At 41.8% G+C, this 20,418-nt stretch overlaps 1 protein-coding gene across 1 annotated transcript in view; it reads right to left on the reverse strand.

Annotated features, from left to right (window-relative positions):
* The window catches only part of lancl1 (LanC antibiotic synthetase component C-like 1 (bacterial)), a 47,601-nt gene that overhangs the window by 15,920 nt on the left and 11,263 nt on the right, over nucleotides 1-20,418 (reverse strand). The window contains exons 3-7 of the mRNA XM_072578732.1: nucleotides 14,875-15,082; nucleotides 11,762-11,909; nucleotides 6,830-6,973; nucleotides 3,845-4,027; nucleotides 1,542-1,718 (exon numbers count right to left, since the gene is read on the reverse strand). Of these exons, the coding sequence (XP_072434833.1) occupies nucleotides 1,542-1,718; nucleotides 3,845-4,027; nucleotides 6,830-6,973; nucleotides 11,762-11,909; nucleotides 14,875-15,082 (860 nt within the window). The remainder of the gene's footprint in view (nucleotides 1-1,541; nucleotides 1,719-3,844; nucleotides 4,028-6,829; nucleotides 6,974-11,761; nucleotides 11,910-14,874; nucleotides 15,083-20,418) is intronic.

Here is a 20,418-nt window from a genome sequence, read left to right on the forward strand (position 1 = left end):
GGTATGAGTAACAAGAAGATGGGGTACTGGGCCAATGGTCGGATACTTGGTAGTGTGGATGAGCAGAGGGATCTTGGTGTCCATGTGCACAGATCTCTGAAAGTTGCCACCCAGGTAAATAGTGCGGTGAAGAAGGCATATGGCGTACTGGCTTTTATTGGGAGAGGAATTGAGTTCCGGAGTCCTGAGGTCATGTTGCAGTTGTATAAGACACTGGTGTGGCCGCATCTGGAGTATTGTGTGCAGTTTTGGTCGCCATACTATAGGAAGGATGTGGAGGCACTGGAACAGGTGCAGAAGAGGTTTACCAGGATGTTGCCTGGTATGGTAGGAAGATCGTATGAGGAAAGGCTGACGCACTTGGGGCTGTTTTCATTGGAGAAAAGAAGGTTTAGGGGTGACTTGATAGAGGTGTACAAGATGATTAGGGGTTTAGATAGGGTTGACCATGAGAACCTTTTTCCACGTATGGAGTGAGCTATTACGAGGGGGCATAGCTTTAAATTAAGGGGTGGTAGGTATAGGACAGATGTTAGGGGTAGGTTCTTTACTCAGCGAGTCGTGAGTTCATGGTGGACTCTCCCTCTTTATGGGCATTTAAACGGGCATTGGATAGGCATATGGAGGATAGTGGGCTAGTGTAGGTTAGGTGGGCTTGGATCGGCGCAACATCGAGGGCCAAAGGGCCTGTACTGCGCTGTATTGTTCTATGTTCTATCTGCAGAGCTTCCATTAGAGGATACAGGATGTTGTGCTGCATAGAGAATGTTGTGCTGCACTAATTCACCTGGATTATAGTCATCTACTCAAACTTCACTACTTTATGCTCAGGCAAATTCCAAACCTGCAACCCCTACCATCTATAAAGATGAGGGCGGAAGATGTATGGGAACACCTCCACCTGCATGTTTCCCTTCAAGCTACTCACCATTCTGACTTGGAAGTATAGCACCTTTTGTTCCATCAATGGGTAAAAATCCTGCAACTCTCTCCCTACGGTAAATGTGGGTGTTCCTACAACAAATGGACTGCAGCTCACCACCACCACCTTCTCAAGGGCGATTCAACATTGGGGTAATAGATTGCGGTCTGGCCAAAGATGTCCACATCTTGTGAATCAATATAAGTTTTAATCTAGATTAATTAATTGATCTACTTTGAGAACAGGCTACATGGCATTTTCATTGGTTAACCTTTTTGCATCAGAGGATTTCTTCCCAATTGATGTGCTCTATGATTGCTGGAGACATCAGGTAACCCGATCTCATCCTCTATCACTGGCATCAGGAGGCTCAAGGCACTTGAAAGTGTTTACTTGCCCTTTCAACCAGTGGAAAAGACATGTTAGCCTCCACTGCAAACAGACTCATTGTCATGGTTTCCCGTTGTGACATTTTGCACTCCAAAAATCAGACTAAATACCATCACCTGACAGCAAATGAAGAATAAGATCTTCCAGATCATTTTGGCAAAACAACAGTATTGGATTGAACTCATATTCAGAGGGTTTTTCTACCAAATAAGGAAACAGTATCAAATACCTTGCAAGCTCTGTACAAATACTTCTTGTCTCCAGTAAGATTGTACATAGCCAGGAATCCATAAGCATTGCCAGCAGGCCCATGGCACAGTCCATATCCTTTCTTTAACAGCCCTCTGTGCCAAATCACTTCTGCACAATCATAAGCATCTTGTAGATATCGTTCTTCTTTGAAAATCTATTTGCAAACATAAAGAGGAGTTTATAAGAATAGCACGTGGTATCATACAATTATGCTGCAGGAAATGAGGCATTTCTGTTCCTCACTTTCCTCGAGATATTTGGGTGCTCTACCTCAGTGAAAAATGTTGAAAGGGAAATGTATGGTTGAGGAGCAAAAGGTGGAATGAGCAAGCTCTGTCTGTGCCCTGTTGCTCTATGATGTGAGCAGAGATTTTTAATTATACAACATTAGTCAGTATATGGCCTGCTGACCAACAAAACCAGGCATCATCTGCTGTCTCGGATGACAGTCCCAATCCTGGATGCTTTTGCACCTCACCTCGTTTTACTGGCAGATGCCAATGTCAGTGAATGTAGAGCATGGTTGCCTCCAAAACAGGTAACATTTGCAACATTGATACTGGTTGCTGAACTCAATCATTCTGTGATCCCGTTTATCTTTCAAGTCCAGGTGGTCCATAGTCAAAGTGCAAGCTAACGGTGCTCTAGTGTTTTTGTGAGTTAGCACATTACCAATGCTACTGTCCCCAACATTCTTGCTGCAGAACAGCGGTTAAACATGCTTGGTCTAGTTAAGAAACAAAACGCCATTCTTCACCTCCTTTCCCACTTTCTTTGACCCTCTTGCTTGCGGCTTGCCTCCCCAATCTTCTCCTTTACCCATGGTATTCCCTCTTTCCCTCACCCCCTGGTCTTCCAGTGTGCTGCTTCCCTCCCTGACACTCTCACTCATCCTCTTCAGGACCCTATGTAGCAGTGATGAGTTGTCAGAAAGAAAGCAGCAAACGTTGGGAAAGTGGTGAGCAGGAGGGATAGCAAACAGGATAAATGGAGAGAGGCGGCCAGCAGGAGGAACCAGGGAAGGAAGCAGCATGAGGTCAGCAGAGGTGGAAATTTGGAAGCGAGAAATTATTTACATTTGAAAGGGTCAATACTGCAATTTAGTGATTAACACTTGTTAAGAGGGTTTTTGGGCCAGTTAGGTTCAAGATAGATTTTACATGTAAAAGTTACGGATCAGGGAAGTCACCCACGTTTATTCAACGTTTCTCAGTGGAAAGTGATTTTCAAGCATGCTGTTTTCCAAGAACATATTTTTTGACTCCTTTCAATTCATCTTCTAATTTCCAGTTCAAATAAATCACATTAGTTATACAATGTCTGCTGTTTGTACTCCTCCAGATCAAAGAGATTCTTGGTGAGCCCACACTAGCTTCTTTCTACTGCCTCAACGTAGTTCCTCGATCTATTCTCTCTTCTTTATCTTCAGAATCACAGTACTGTTTGGTACAGAAGGAGGCCATTCAGACACTGTATCTGCACCAGTTCTCCAAATGAATATGGTGATTTAGTACCAGTCTCCAGCCTTTTCTCCACATCCTTGCACATTATTTCTATTCACAGAGTCATTTAATGTTCTTTTGAATGCCTGAATCTATCGCCACCACACTTCCAGGCAGTGTATTTGAAACCAGAGGATGTGGTGAAAAGGCGGGAAACCGATACTAATTCACGATACTTATTTGGAGAGCTGACTGTGAGTAAAGTCTTTTTTTTCACCCTGCACTTGTTTCATTTGCAAATCACTTTATATCTGTTCATTCTTGATCTTTTCACAACTGGGAACAGTTTCAATCATTTATTCTATTCAGGATCTAATGATTTTGGAAACTTTGATCGCAACTCTTCATAGCCTTCTCTCTGGGAGAACAGTCCCAATTTCTTCAACCTATTCTCATAACCAGAGCCATTCTTGGAGAACTTTTCTGCACACACTCCATTATGTTCACAACCTTCCAACCACACAACATAATGTGTGGCACCCAAACTGTACATAATATTCTACATGAGGTCTTACCAGAGCATTACACAAATTCAACATCAACTTCGTGTTCTCGTACTCTGTGCCCCTATTAATAAGGCAAATGTCTGCTTTTACTTACTGCTCTCTCCATCTGTCCTACACCTTCACTGATCTGAGCACATGTATACCCAGGTTCTACCCCACTGTCTGTCCAGTATACCTCACACTTTTCTGAATCTGCCTACTCCACCAACTTCTACACTGCTATTTCTCTGCTAATAATTACACACACACACACACACACACAAAAACAGTACCTTATAAGCCTGTATGAGCATGTAAATCACGCCAGGTGACCCATGACACCAGTGAACTAGGTTATCCCTGGATTCACCAATACATGGAGGATAATTTCCTGATGAAAACTTGAGCTGGCAAACATAGTCCACACTGGGTTTCACCAGCTTGACAGCTGTGTCTTGGTCAACTCCAAGTTCTGGCTAAAGAAGAAAACAAAAAAGAAAATTCTGTTAAAAATGACTCGCAAGATTAAAAACTGAATGTCAGCATGTACAATTCTGGACACCAGCAAAAATGATTAGATGATTTAATTTGACCCTGCTTAATAATTAAGTAAACCGTTACCAGGATAAATTTAAACAGGGATAACTCTTTCCAACAATCTCTTGAATTTTTCTAAGGAAGTAACTTGCCAAAAGCATGACAGAAATTGCCCAGGCACAGCAAATCTTGAACAGCCAAGACACACTAGCCAAAATTTCATGTGTGAAACAAATAGACTTTGGCTGCAAGTTATGAGTTAGTTGGAAAACAAAAGAGAACTTATGTCCAGGCAGAAACAGTACTAACTTCAGTGTAGTGGCACAATGGTATACAGCTGGGAGGATGTTGCGCTGGGAGTCCTTATCACTGACATTGGCCCTCATGAGGTCTCACATCATCTGGTCAAACATGGGCAAGGAAATCTCCTGGTATTACTATGTATTGTCCTCCCACGGTTGATCAGTGCTTCTCAGTTTGGAGGAAGCACTAAGGGTGGCAACAGCACAAATGTTTTCTGGGTGGAGGATGTCAACTTTCATTACCAAATGCTGGTCCAGTCCTAGCAGACCTAGCTGCTCAACTGTGTGTGAGGCAGGAGCTGAGTAAACCAACAAGAAGGAAAAACATCCTCAAAAATCAGCCAGCTGCTAACCCATCTGTCCATGACGGTATGGGTAAGAGAGACCACTACACAGGCCTTATGGAGTCAAAGTTGAATATTCACACTGATAATATCCTCCATTGTGTTATGTGGCACTATTACCATGCTAAATGGGTCAGACTTTGAACAGATCAAGCAACTCAAGATTCTGTGGGCCATTGACAGCCACAGACTTGTACTCCAGTACAATTTGCAACTGCATGACCTGGTACATTCCCCACTCTTCTGATATTATTAAACTAGATTAACCCTGGCGCAATGTTGAGTGTAGGAGGGCATGCCAGGAGCAGTATCAGGCATATCTAAAATTGAAGTGTCAACCTGGTGAAGATAGGAAACAGGGTTACTTACGTAACAAACAGCATAAACAAGTGTTAGACAAGGCCAAGTGATTAGTCCAAGCTCTGCAGTCCTGCAATATCCAGTCATGAATAGTAGTGGACAAATAACAAATCACTGGGGGCGGGTGGTCCCACAAACATTCCCATCCTCAAAAATGCAGGCGTCAAGCATCTTAGATGCCAGTCTTCAGGCACTTCACGTGATATCAAGAAATGTTTGGAGGCACAGCATACTGCAAAGGCTATTCAGTTCTAACAATATTCCGGCAACAATACTGAAGACTCGTGTTCCAGAACTTGCTACATCAACCTGACAATGTGGAAAATTGTCCAGATAAGCCTTGTGCACAAACATCGGGGCAAATCCAACCCGTCCAATTGCCGCCCCTTCAGTCTACTCTTGATCATCAGTAAATTGATGGAAGGAATCATCAACTGTGCTATCAAACTATCAGTGATAACTTGTTCACTGAAGCCCCGTTCAGGTTCTACCAGGGCTAGTCAACTCCTGACCTCATGACGGCTTTGTTTCAAACATAGACAAAAGAGCTGAATTCAAAAGAAGAGAGTGGCTGCTCTGACATCAAAGTAGCATTTGACCGAGTATGGGCATCAAGGAACCCATGCAAAACTGGGGTCAATTGAAATCAGAGGGAAGACTCTCCAGCGGTTGTCGTCAAACCTGGCACATAGGAAGACGATTCTGGCTGTTAGAGGTCAGTCATTTCAGTTGCAGGACATCCTTCAAGAGTTCCTCAGGATAGTGGCCAAGCCCCAACTACCTTCAGCTGCTTCAATCACTTCCTCTCCATTATAAAGTGAGAAGTGGGGATATTTGCTGATGTTCAGCATCATTTGCAATTCCTCAGATACATGTACAAAAAGACCTGGACAATAACCAGGTTTGGACTAACGTATAGCAAGCAACTATCATGCCACATACGTGCTAGGCAATGCCTATCTCAAACAAGAGAGAGTCTAACCATTGCCTCTTGACACTTAATGACATTATCATTGCTGAATACCCAGTATCAACATCTTGGGGTTACCATTGACCAGAATTGCACTGGATAATTACACTGACGATAACAGCAGATTAGACGTTAGGAATCTGACAGCGAGTAACTCACCTGCAAGTTCCCCTCCAAGTCACTCACCATCCTGATTTGGAAATATATCACCATTCCTTCACTGTCGCTAGGTCAAAATCCTGGAACTCCCTGCCTAATGTCATTGTGCGTCTAACGACAGGACAAGAACTGCAGCAGTAAGTGAAGGCAACTCATTATCACTTTTCTCAAGGATGGATAATAAATACAGGTCCAGCCAGTGAAACCCACATCCCATGAAAAAACTTTCAAAAAATCTAGAAATCCTGCTTTTTTAGTCATTCTTCTTAAAGTTAAATGTGCTAAATAAATTGTTATTTCTACTGCTACTAAAGAAAACCTGGGGAGATTTACTTTGTTTCTGGGTAACAGTCAGTTGACCACAAATTGGGATTTTTGATTGGTTCATTAAAGTTTTAGATGATTGGTGACCCTGGGTTTCATTTCCAGCACACCACCCCAGTGCGCTCTGACAGGGTTTACTACTTGCAATTTGTCGTTGAATAGCAGGCTAGAATATTTACATTAGAGATAGCTTGTACTGCATTGTCACATTTGGCTAAAAAGGAGAATAAGCACAGAACCACGTTTTCGGCTTCACCAGAAGACAAAGATTTATATACTGACCTGCATCAGGAAATAATAGATTCCAGCTAAGCCATGAGCTGCTCCAACGTAATACTCCTGGTACCACTCGTACATCAATGGACTTTTGGAGACACGTTTTCTGCTGCTTAACTTTTCACCAGAACTTATGACTGCATCACAAATCTGAAAGACAGAAGAAAGATGTTAGGAAGGAAGATGTGTTGGACATTTTGAACAACTTGAGGATAGACAAGTCCCCCGGGCCTGACGGGATATATCCTAGGATTATGTGGGAAGCAAGAGAGGAAATTGCAGTACCGTTGGCAATGATCTTCTCGTCTTCACTGGCAACTGGGGTGGTACCAGGGGACTGGAGAGTAGCGAATGTTGTGCCCCTGTTCAAAAAAGGGAATAGGGATAACCCCGGGAATTACAGGCCAGTTAGTCTTACTTCTGTGGCAGGCAAAGTAATGGAAAGGGTACTGAGGGATAGGATTTACGAGTATCTGGAAAGACACTGCTTGATTAGGGACAGCCAGCACGGATTTGTGAAGGGTAGGTCTTGCCTTACAAGTCTTATTGAATTCTTCGAGGAGGTGACCAAGCATGTGGATGAGGGTAGAGCAGTGGATGTAGTGTACATGGATTTTAGTAAGGCATTTGATAAGGTTCCCCATGGTAGGGTTATGCGGAAAGTCAGGAGGCATGGGATAGAGGGAAATTTGGCCAATTGGATAGAAAACTGGCTAACCGGTAGAAGTCAGAGAGTGGTGGTAGATGGTAAATATTCAGCATGGAGTCCAGTTACAAGTGGAGTTCCGCAGGGATCAGTTCTGGGTCCTCTGCTGTTTGTAATTTTTATTAATGACTTAGAGGAGGGAGTCGAAGGGTGGGTCAGTAAATTTGCAGATGATACAAAGATAGGTGGAGTTGTGGACAGTGAGGAGGGCTGTTGTCGGCTGCAGAGGGACTTAGATAGGATGCAGAGCTGGGCTGAGGAGTGGCAGATGGAGTTCAACCCTGCCAAGTGTGAGGTTGTCCATTTTGGAAGAACAAATCAGAATGCGGAATACAGGGTTAATGGTAGGGTTCTTGGTCAGGTGGAGGAACAGAGGGATCTTGGGGTCTATGTACATAGATCTTTGAAGGTTGCCACTCAGGTGGATAGAGTTTGTAAGAAGGCCTATGGAGTATTATCGTTCATTAGCAGAGGGATTGAATTCAAGAGTCGTGAGGTGATGTTGCAGCTGTACAGGACTTTGGTTAGGCCACATTTGGAGTACTGTGTGCAGTTCTGGTCGCCTCACTTTAGGAAAGATGTGGAAGCTTTGGAGAGGGTGCAGAGAAGATTTACCAGGATGTTGCCTGGAATGGAGAGTAGGTCGTACGAGGATAGGTTGAGAGTTCTCGGCCTTTTCTCGTTGGAACGGCGAAGGATGAGGGGTGACTTGATCGAGGTTTATAAGATGATCAGAGGAATAGATAGAGTGGACAGTCAGAAACTTTTTCCCCGGGTACAACAGAGTGTTACAAGGGGACATAAATTTAAGGTGAAGGGTGGAAGGTATAGGGGAGATGTCAGGGGTGGGTTCTTTACCCAGAGAGTGGTGGGGGCATGGAATGCGCTGCCCGAGGGAGTGGTAGAGTCAGATTCATTGGCGACCTTTAAGCGGCATTTGGATAGGTACATGGATGGGTGCTTAATCTAGGATAGAAGTTCGGCACAACATCGTGGGCCGAAGGGCCTGTTCTGTGCTGTATTGTTCTATGTTCTATGTTCTAAAAAAAAAATCACAGATTAGTGCAAAGAATACAAGTGATCAAGTAAAACATTGGGAAACATATCAGACGGAGGCTATTATTCACCTTCCATTGGTGACCTGGAGAAAAACTGGCAACATTTGGTCAAGAAACAGCTTCCTTTAGATGGAGCATTAGATATCCATCAGGTGTCCTTCCACAGTATGTTCCATACATCTTGTTTTGTTTTGGTAGCTGATTCAGATAATAGCCCACTGGAAACTATTCTTGTCAACATTTCAGTTCAGTGCTTTTGTTTAAATTCCACAGGCCTCACCCCCACAAACTTTCTCTGTAATACCCAAAACTGTGATCAGCCGACTCTGATCTCTTTTGCAGCCCTCCCGCACCTTTGTACCACCCGTTTCAAGAATGTCAGCCTTATCCATCTAAACGCTGATGAGATCAGCTGTGATTGAATTGACAGGCAGAGCAAGATTGAGGGAATGAATGGCCTTCAGCTGCTGTTTCATATGTTCGTAATCTGCATGCAATTTCTTCCCTCAGCCTGCCTTTTTAGGACCCTCCTTGGAATCATAGAAATCCACAGTACAGAAAAAGCCCCTTGATCCATTGCACCTGTGCTATTCAAAAACAAGCACCAACATATTCTATTCCATTTTCCAGCCCTTGGCCCAGACCCTTGACTGCCTTGACATCACAACTGCACATCTAAATACTTCTGGAATGTTTATGTTGGTTTATGCTTCGACATTACAAGCAGTGAGTTGCAGATTCCCAAAACCATCTGGGTGAAAAAGTCTTTTCTCACATCTCCTCAAAACCTCCTGCCCTCAACCTGAATTCAATGTGCCCTTGTCATTAATTCCCCCCACCTAGGGGGAAATATTCTTTCCTATTCTTATTTCCTATGCTAGAGTCACAGAGTAATACAGCATGGAAACAGGCCCTCTGGCCCAAACTGGTCCATGGTGCCCACTCAGTTAATTGCAATTGCCCACATTTGGTCCATATCCCTCGAAGCCCTTCCCATCTATGTACCTATCTAAATGTTTCTTAAATGTTGCTATTGTATCTGTCTCATCCACCTTCTCTCGCAGCCCACACTACATACACACTACTCCTTGCGTCAAGATGTTGCTCCTCAGGTCCTTCAGAGGTTGGAACCCTCAAGATATTTTAGTCGCATATAATGAGTGCTTGAAATGCCATAGCATACAAAGCTGTGGGAAAATTGCTGAAAACTGGGATTCGAGTAGATGGATAGTTGATGACTGGTACGGACATGATTGGCCAAAAGGTCTCTTCCCATGCTGCAAAAATTCTATGGCTCTCTAAGCCTCTAATTTGACTATATATGCTCTGCCTGCCAGAGTATCCTGGTTTTTCTTTTATATTTATCTTTGCATCATTACTGTGTATCTCATTCCCCTGTCAAATTAGTTCAAACCCCATCAACAGCGATAGTGTTGAGAAAATAGTATGATAAATTACCTGTGGAATAGGATAACAAGCATAAGCTGAAGCTAGAGGTGGTCGAAGTGAGAATTGCCAACATCTGCCTTCTGAATATTGGTCTTCATCTTGGGAGTTTGGTGTTGCTGGCTAGGCTTGTATTCCTGATCCATAACAAAATGGGAAATTGCTGGAAAAGCTCAGCAGGTCTGGCAGTATCTGTGGAGAGAAATCAGAATTAACGTTTCAGTTGAGTGACCCTTCAGCAGAACAGTACTGAGGAAGGGTCACTCAACTGAAACATTAAGTCTGATTTCTGTTCCAGCAAGTTCTATTTTGGTTTCAGATTTACAATATTCACAGTTCTTTCAGTTTTTATTGCTGATCCATAATTGCCCTGACCATCGGGTGGTGAGCTGCCTTCTTGAACTGCTGCAGTCCCAGCACTGCACACCCTGGTGCTGCCTGGGTATTAAGGATATTGTCCAATGGCAATGAATTAGAGAGGGAATGGAATTTCCAATCAGGATATAGGTGAACTGGTAGAGGTAAGTGGCAGTATCCATTTTAAATATCGGCAATCTTCTTTTCAACTATTACTTTTAACTTATTTGATATTCTGGCAACTTGATTGTTCATCATAGTTTTGGTATAGTTTATTTACTGGTAAACATGAATGCAAGCACTTATTAACCACTGTGGCCACAACATCCAGACAAGAAAACATTTCTCCAAACTAAACTATGCTCTTATTACACACTCTGTTCCTTAATCATTGACTGGAATTCTCCCCCGGTAGCTGTCTCAGGATGATGTAGACTCTTTGTCTCACCATGGTCCATCTGGTCTTCAAAAGGAGATTGAATACATCTGCACGTTTTTAATAAGACCGTCTATCTTTACCGGATCAGACTTGAGTTCTTCCACTACTGAATCCTTCATCAATGCTTTTGATAAACTCTAGACTCAACCAGTTTGTCACACATCTGGCCAGACACCACCTTCCACCCTCTGTGAGCCAAAGGTCATCTAAAATTTCGCTACCCACTTTCTTAACTTGCACTAAGCTCCAGTTACCTATCACTGTTTACAGACTTATAGGTTAAGCACCATCTGGATTTTTAAAATTATAATTTCAAAATTCTTTACAGCCTCCCCTCTTGCAATCTCTCTAACATCCTCCAGCATCATGAACTTCAAGATGTCTGCACATTTCTAAGTACTTGCTGAAATCCATATTTGGCAGATTATAAAACAATCAAACTTTTAAACAACTATGGCCACAGGACAACAAACTCTTCTCGTTTCTGTCAACAAACATTCACATATTTGGGATATAAGTTGATTTTTAATATCCAAAGGTTGGAGAACTGATAAATCTTCAGAAAAAGTATATCTAAGAAATATTGTCCAAACAATTGTTAGCCAAGAAAATTTTCAATTGAAGATTTTCAAACAGGTTATTACTGACCATCCATTACTTTGCAGAACAACGAATGAGGAATGCTTTATCAGCACTTCATCACAACAAAAGAGAAGGTAACAATTTAAATAGCATTTAGAACATTAGACTTCAGATAAAAGCTAGATGCTTTTGCATTTATTAGTGGGCATTGTATGTTGAAATGAACTTGTACGTAACACCAGAAAACAATGGTTACAGGGATTCAATTTTTAGAAATCTTATGGGGAAGGCAGAGTTTTTTTTTTAACTTTTACATTTTTTACATTTAAATAAAAACAGAGAGACACTACCTGTTTCATGTACTGCAATGATATCTTTTCAGTGCCAAACTGATCATTAACAAATGATAATGCATATAGATAGCCCATCCGCCCATAGAGCATTTCATCTGGCAGTCTTGAATTCAGCTTCACTACAGATTGATGTAGTTGGAGAAGCCTGTAAGAAATATATTGTAAAACCTAAAATATTTGCAAAACGAATTTGAAAACATTATAAATATTTGAATTGTAAATACAAAATCAAAAACAGTACTCCTCCTTTTGCTCTTCTTGTAAGCATGATAAGGACATTCTTTAACTATATATTCCATATTTCTTTCTAAAATTGTTGCTTTTTACCACAGAATCCCTACAGTGCAAACACAGGCCATTTGGCTCAACTGACCGTCCAAAGAATATCCCATGCAGACCCATCCCCCTACCCTATCCCTGCATTTCACAAGACTAGATGATTCAAATGCACAACACAAGCACATACAAATTTTGAAAGCAGGGAGGTAAAGTCATGTTTCTTTCTTAAAATTTGAAAGCATGAGAATAAAATGCCTTCCCCTTGGCTTAATGGTGATGAGGAATGGGATCCTTGCCCAATAATGCTCTGGGCGCAGAGGCCAGTTGAAGCAACTGTACAATTATGAAATACCTTTGATTTGTTTGTGGGATAGAGTCAAAGTCCAATGTTTGTTTGTTTCTTCATATGTTACTAAACATAATTGAACTGCTTTAGGGACTATGCACGTAAATAAAGATATTTTATGAATAAAGTATAGTTTGAAATTTAAAAAAAAAGTCAATTTCTTCTCCAGGTGAAAACCACAAACTCAGCAAACACCTCTGTTCACTCTGCATAATAACCTTTTCAAGTTCGGAGGAACTCACTGCTGCACTCTATTAGGTGATCTCAGACAAGGGAATTTTTTTATTTATTTGTGGACCTTACATATTGAGAGTTGGGGGAGTGTGAAGTAACTACTTTTGACAGAGAGTGATCCATTACTCTAATGGTAGATTGTTCCAAATTGTACATGACCAAAAGAGCAATGACTGAGCAGGTAGTGTGTAGGAGACTGAAGGTAATGATGTTTCTCAGAAACTAAAGCCAGTTTTGACCCTTCATTAAATTAGAAAATTTTGAACCAATCACATGGCATCCCTGCTATGAAAGATTAACCAAATCTACGCAACGGTTGTAACTAAACAGTCAACTTGTGCAGAGATCAAAATAAGTTTCTTTTTAAAATTCCAGCCTTTAATTCATCAAAACCAATTTAGTGTGTACACTGGGTTAATATATAAACAACTTCCAATATAGACACAAGAACAAACAGATAATGGTGACGACTAGAATGATCGTTACAATTGTGCACCATGGTCTCCACCAAAAAAAAACATTTTCATTATATTTCACTACAGTTCTCTTAAAATAAGTAGGACATTGAAAAATAAAGTCTAGTCAGAGTATTCTCCGCAAAATATATTTTGCTAATGCAAATATTGTCACACTCAGAAGATTCTGTGATGACAAAAGTTATTCTAAGTACTCCTGCAGCTTCAAACCCAGCCCGGGGAAGTTCTCAGGAGCAGCCAGATCAAGTCTATTGTATGCGCAGAATAAACTTTGGTAGCTGTTTGGGAGCAAGTCTTCTACTTACCCTGTCTATTAAATCAAGGTTCCAACGAAGACATTTACCTAAAGCACATTTCTCTCACAAAGGAGAAAGAATAACTTCCATTTAAATTGAGCTCATTGTGTATAATATAGAGAACGTTTTCTCTGGCACTGTGTAGGAGGAACATCTTACAAAATGTAGTATTGAGTCACAAGGGGAGATATCAAAACATATGGCCAGTGCTTGGTTAAAAATGTAGGTTTTAAGGAGCACCTACAATGAGGGAATAGAAGTGGAGAAGTATACTTTGGGAATTACAGCAATTAGTGTCAAAGTAGTTGAAGGCATAGTTGTCTAACATTGTATTGAACAAATTGAGGGGAAAAATTTGAAAACAAGTATAAGGATTTTAAAAAAACATTTCCAGATCAGAAGCCAAGCTGAACACAGGTGTTGCTGCTTGAGATTTGTTGTGAATTAGGATACAGAAACAAAGTTTGGGCTGAGTTAAAGTTTATAGAAGGTAAAAGATGGGAAACCTAGAGCCGAGGTCGATGAAGACCAATGCTGAAGCAATAAAGTGCAAAGGCAAGAGGCCAGAACTGGAGCATCACAGAGATTTTCAAGCCAATTCTGTATCCAATTTGCCAGATCCCTCTGGATTCCATGAAATTTAACCTTCCAGAGTAGCCTACCATGTGGAACCTTATCAAAGGCCTTACTGAAATCCATTTTTGCTACTTCTACTGACCTACCCTCGTCAACCTTCCTGGTCACTTCAGCAAAGAACTGTAACAAATTTGAGAGTCATGATCTGCCACTCACAAAGCCATGCTGGCTACTCCTAATCAAACCGTGTCTTTCCAAATGCATCTAGATCTTACCCCTCAGAAACTTCTCAAGTAACTTACTTGTCACAAATGTTAGCTTTACCAGTCGACAGTTTCCAGGTTTGTTTTTGCACCCCGTCTTGAATACTACAATATTCACTACCCTCCAGTCTTCCGGGACCTCACTTGAGGGTAACGATGATGCAAAAATATCAGCCAGGTCACCCACAATTTCTTCTCTAGCCTCTTGCAGTGTTCTTGCACATATCTAATCAGGACCAGGAGATTTATCCACCTTCAGACATTCTAATACATCCAACACTTCCTTACTGTAATATGGACTGTCCCCAAGATATCACCACTAACTTCCCCAAGTTGCCAAGTCTTCATGTCTTTCTACACAGTAAACACAGAGGAGAAATATTCATTGAGGACCTCATTCGTCTCCTGCGGTTCTACACATACATATAGGACAAGACTTCGAGGACAGGACGATCTTACAGAGATTGGGCAAAGGAGGGCTTTGAAGAGATTTCAACCTGCAGATGACGATTTTAAACCTACAATATTTGAATACTGACAGTGATGGTGCAGGTAAAGATAGAATAGGGTTTGTGAGGCTAGAGAGATGACCCACTCCCACAAAATCAACGTATAATTAGGGCAAGCTGATTTTACTTACTGATTGATGTAAGTGTCCGATTCTTGAGTTCGCTGCAGCTTATGATACACGACTGCAGCTATAGCCAGCGGGCCTGCATCACCACACAGGAAAGTGACTACACGCCCAGTGAGACATTTCAGACTCTTATTGATGTACTGTAGAGCTTTCTGCAGGAAGGACTGATCTCCATAAATATTGTGTAGATGCAGATAAAGTAAAGCAATCCCTGATGGAAAACAAATGCGGTTACAGACAAGTGATACTGTTGGCTGAGCTGGTGAAAGACAGGGGTCAGGAACCTTTTTTTTAATAAAGTAACTATATGTTGTTTCAGATCACCCTTAATAACTTCTGTAAAGAAAAAAAGATCTCGTTTGCATCAGATCACACTCCCTTGGCCAACAACAAGATCACTTGCGTGATGTACTAAAAGACAAAAATCTGTGAAGCTGCTGCAGTTTGGACATATCATCAATTCAGATTGACTGGAAATATTTGGAGCTGCCTTGTTCCTTTTTTGTTTTTATGACTTGGCTATTCGTGAGATGCACTTACTAGGCCATCTTGGAATTACTATTTTTAAAATTACATGTTTATATGGTGTCTTCATGACCAGCACAAAGTTCATTGCATTTCACAATCAATAAATCACTTTCTAAAGTGAAGTCACCCTTGTTAAGACAGCAAAAGTAGTAACCGGTTTACACACAGCAAGCTCCCAGAAACTGCAATATGATCTTGGGTTGATTTTTTTGTTCGGTTGATTGATAAGCAAATGTAAGACATTAGTAATAACCTCACTGCTCTTGCTATGTCTTGTGTGTATGTGTGCACGCAAGTGTGTGGGGGGCGGTATGGAGGCAAATGGTCTTTTATTTCATATGCCATTGAACAGATGGGTTAGTCTTGGCTTTTTGCAAAACTACTTGAACCTGAGACTCAGGTGAGAATACTAACAACTGGACCATGGCTGAAACTTAGTTTTAAATGATTATAACTTTAATGTCGCGCCATAAAGGAAAAGTTATGGCCTGCTGGAGTAGGCCAGCTGGAAGTTTGCAATCTGAAAGGTCATTCAATTGCTGTTATTTGTATTAATTGAGAATGTAATTGTGTGATGGGCACAATTTGAAGACTAGAACACAGAACCTGTACAAGACAGGTTCTACTTACCACTGAAAGCTATTCCTTAATAGCTGCTTGTGCTTGCAGCTCCTTCTGTCAGGTGATCTGCTATCACAGTTTGCCACATTCATCTGCTGTGCACCATCCTCACACAGCCATTGCAGTTCACCTGCCCTGCATTACCCTCACATCCTCTGCAGCCCACCTGCCCTTGCACACACATATCCACTGGAGTTTGCCAGCGATCTCTCTTTGACATGCATCATCCGACTAGGTCAGCTTTTATGCAGGATTTATATTTGAAAAACCTCTGTTGGCAGTGCATTGGCCACTGAGTCAAGTGTTCATGGATTCAAGGCAGATTCTTCAGTCCAGACTAACATTCGTACTGCACATTTTTGGGAGGAAGTGTTATCTTTAAGATGTTTCAGGTGGATGTAAGAGAACAATGCAATATTATTTTAAGAAGATAGTGGCCTTGCCAATACTTATTTCTCAACCAACATCTATAGTCATACAGCACAGAAGATGCCCATCAAGTCAGTGCTGACCAATGTACGCTTTCGCACTTCCCAGTACTTGGCTCATAGCCTTGAATGTTATGACATTTCAAGTGGTCATCCACATATTTTTTTAAATAGTCGAGAGATGTTGTGGCTCTACTGCCATTCCAGGTAGTGCATTTCAGACACGCATGACTCTCTGGTGAAAATCTCTTTCCTCAAAAAGCCTCCAAATCTCCTGCCCTTAACCTTGAAATTAAGACTCTTTGTAGTTGACCAACTAAAGGGAACAGTTGCTTTATATTAACCCAGTCCACGGCCCTCATAATCTTAGGCACCTCAATTACGACCTCAACCAGCTTTCTCTGCTTTGAAACTCGAGCTGATTCAATCTCTCTTCAGTAACTGCTAAAATGTCGAACCCAGACAGCATCCTGTTGAATATCTTCTGCATCCCTTCCAGTTCAATTCCATCTTTCCTATAGTAATGGCAACTAGATTTTACCATCATCTATCTTACTGCTGCTTTTGAGACCATTTTAGAGTCATTGAAATCTACAGCACAGAGAAAAGCTCTTCAGCCTATCATATTCACACCAGTCAAAAGCAACAATCTTAATCTAATCCCATTTTCCAGCATTTGGTCCATAGCCCTTGCATACCTTGGCATCACACGTGTACATTTAAATAGTTCTTAAGCATTATGTAGGTTTATGCCTCTACCACCCTTACAGGCAGTGAGATTTCTTTCTCAAATTGGTTACTGGCAATTGGAACTGCCATGTCTCCCAACAATTACAAATAACCACACTTCAAATCAAACTGAAAGTAAAACTTGCTTAAATAACAGAGTTTGTTGAATTCTGTTTTCTAGCTGTTTCTGTAGACGTTTTATGCTTTTACTAAAAGATTTAGTCAAGGAGTCATCAACAATTATGGTCAGAAAGGATACTCAGTTGATAGGGCAAAGGGATGGGTGAAAGTGTATCTCTTACAATGTGTCAGGAATAAGAATGATGAACTTACAGCATGGATCAGTACTTGGAATTACGATGCTGTGGCCATAATGGATACATGGACTTCACAGGGTCAGGAATGGTTGCTCGATGTTCCAGGGTTTAAATCTTTTAGAGGTAAAGGTGGAGGGGGAGTAGCATTGTTAATTAGAGAGTGCATCACAACTGCAGAAAAGGAGGTGGTTGAGGAAGGCTTGTTTACTAAGTCAGTATGGGCGGAAGTCAGTAACAGGAAAGGAGCAGTCACTTCATTGGGTATTTTCTATAGACCCCCCAATAGCAGCAGAGAGATGAAAGAACAGTTTCGACAGCAGATCTTGGAAAGGTGCAGATGTAAGAGGTGTCGTTATGGGTGACTTCAACTTCCCCAATATTGATTGGAATGTCATTAGTGCACATGGTCTAGATGGAGTCAATTTGTCAGTATGTCCAGAAAGGATCCTTAACATGTAGATAAGCCAACTGGGGGAGGCCATTTTGGATTTGGTGCTAAGCAACAAGCCAGGCCAGGTGTCAGATCTCTCAGTGGGAGAGCATTTTGGTAACAGTGACCACAATTGCCTCACCTTTACCAAAGCCATGGAGAAGGATATGAACAGAGATTGTGAGAAAGGTATTTAACTGGAGGAGGGGAAATTATACTGCTATCAAACAGGAGCTGTGGAGTATAAATTGGGGACAACTGTTTATGGGAAATGCACAACAGAAATATGGAGGCTGTTTAAGGAGCACTTGTTGCGAGTGTCGGGTAACTTTGTCCCACAGACAGGCAAAGAATGGTAAAGTGAAGGAGCCTTGGAAGACAAGGGCAGAGGATCTTCTCATCAAGAGGAACAAGGAAACTTACTTAAAGTTGAGGAAGCAAGGATCTGGCACAGCTTTAGAGGATAGGAAAGAATTCAAAAATGGACTGTGGAGAGCTTGAAGGGGGCACAAAAAAGCCTTGGCAGGAAGGATTAGGGAAAACCCAAAGGCGTTCTACACTTATGTGAGGAATAAAAGGATGGTCAGAGAGAGGGTAGGGCCAGTCAGGGATAGTTGAGTGAACTTGTGCCTGGAGTCTGAAGAGGTAGGGGAGGCCCTAAATGAGTTTTTTGCTTCAGTATTCACTGCAGAGAGGGACCTTGTTGATAGTGAGCACACCATGGACCAGGTTAATAGGCTTGAACAGATTGATATTAAGGAAGTGGATGTGCTGGAAATTCTGGGAAGCATCAAGAGAAATACATCTCCAGTGCTGCACCAGTAAAATCCAAGGTTACTATGGGAAGCAAGGAATGAGATTGCTGCGCCCCCGGCGATGATCTTTGCATCCTCACTCTCCATGGGAGTAGTACCAGATAATTGGAGGAAGGCGAATGCTGCTCTTCTGTTCAAGAAAGGGAATAGGGAAATCCCTGGGAATTACAGACCAGTCAGTTTTACTTCTGTGGTAAGCAAGGTACTGGAAAGGATTCTGAGAAATTGGATTTATGACTATTTGGAAAAACATAGTTTGATTAGAGATAGTCGGCATGGCTTTGAGAAGGGCAGGTCATGTTTCTCAAGCCTTATTGAGTTCTTTGAGGATGTGACGAGACAAGATGACAAAGGTCGAGTAGTGAATGTGGTGTATATAGATTTCAATAATGCATTTGATAAGGTTCCCCACAGGAAGCTGATTCAGAAAGTTAGGAGGTACGGGATACAAGGAAATTTGGCTGTCTCGATATGAAATTGGCTGGCCGAAAAAAGATAGCGAGTAGTAGTGGATTGAAAGTATTCTGCCTGGAGGTTGGTAACCAGTGGTGTCCTGCAGGGATCAGTTCTTGGGCCTCTGCTCTTCGTAGTTTTTATAAAAGACTTGGTTGAGGAAGTGGAAGGGTGGGTTAGTAAGTTGGCCGACGACACAAAGGTGTTGTAGATAGTGTTGAGGGCTGTTGCAGGCTACAACAAGGTATTGACAGGATGCAAAACTGGGCTGAGAAGAGGCAGATGGAGGTTCAACCTCGACAAATGCAGAGTGATTCATTTTGGAAGGTCCAATTTGAATGCCTAATACAGGGTTAAAGACAGAATTCTTGGCAGTGTGGAGGAACTACGGGATCTTGGGGCCCACGTACGTAGGCCTCTCAAAGTTGCCACTCAAGTTGGTAAGGTTGATAAAAAGGCGTTAAAAAGGTGTTTTGGCTTTCATTAACAGGGGGACTGAATTTAAGAGCTGCAAAGTTTTGCTGCAGCTCTATAAAACCCTGGTTAGACTACACTTGGAATATTTGTCCAGTTCTGGTCACCTCATTAAAGGAAGGATGTAGATGCTTTAGAGAGAGTGCAGAGGAGATTCACCAGGGTGCTGCCTGAATTGGAGGACTTGTCTTATGAAGAGAGGTTGAGTGAGCTAGGGCTTTCACACTGGAGAGGAGGAGGAAGAGAGGTGACTTTATAGAGGTGTACGAGGTAATGAAAGGCATAGATACAGTAGATAGCCAGAGACTTTTCCCCAGGGCAGAAATGGGTGTCAAGAGGGATCATAATTTTAAGGCGATTGGAGGAAGGTATAGTGGAGATGTCAGAGATAGATTCTTTACGCAGAGAGTGGTGAGTTCGTGGAATACACTGTCAGAGACATTGGGCACATTTAAGCGACTGCTGGACAAGCACATGGACGACAGTAAATTGAGGGGTATGTGGGCTAGGTTGATCTTAGATTAAGATAAATGCTCGGCACAACATAGTGTGCTGAAGGGCCTGTACTGTGCTGTACTGTTCTATGTTCTATTACATCCTGTGAAATAATAAGCACAGAACTGCTAAGCGATTAAAACATCAGTGAGATTAATTCATTCAGGGTTTCTGCGTGTGAACTGAACTTGAACAAGTTTGCTGATAACAAACAATTCCTAATCTAGAATATAGGAAATTAAATTGTCACAGTAAGT

The sequence above is a fragment of the Chiloscyllium punctatum genome, chromosome 10 (assembly GCF_047496795.1).
Source record: "Chiloscyllium punctatum isolate Juve2018m chromosome 10, sChiPun1.3, whole genome shotgun sequence".
NCBI lineage: Eukaryota > Metazoa > Chordata > Chondrichthyes > Orectolobiformes > Hemiscylliidae > Chiloscyllium > Chiloscyllium punctatum.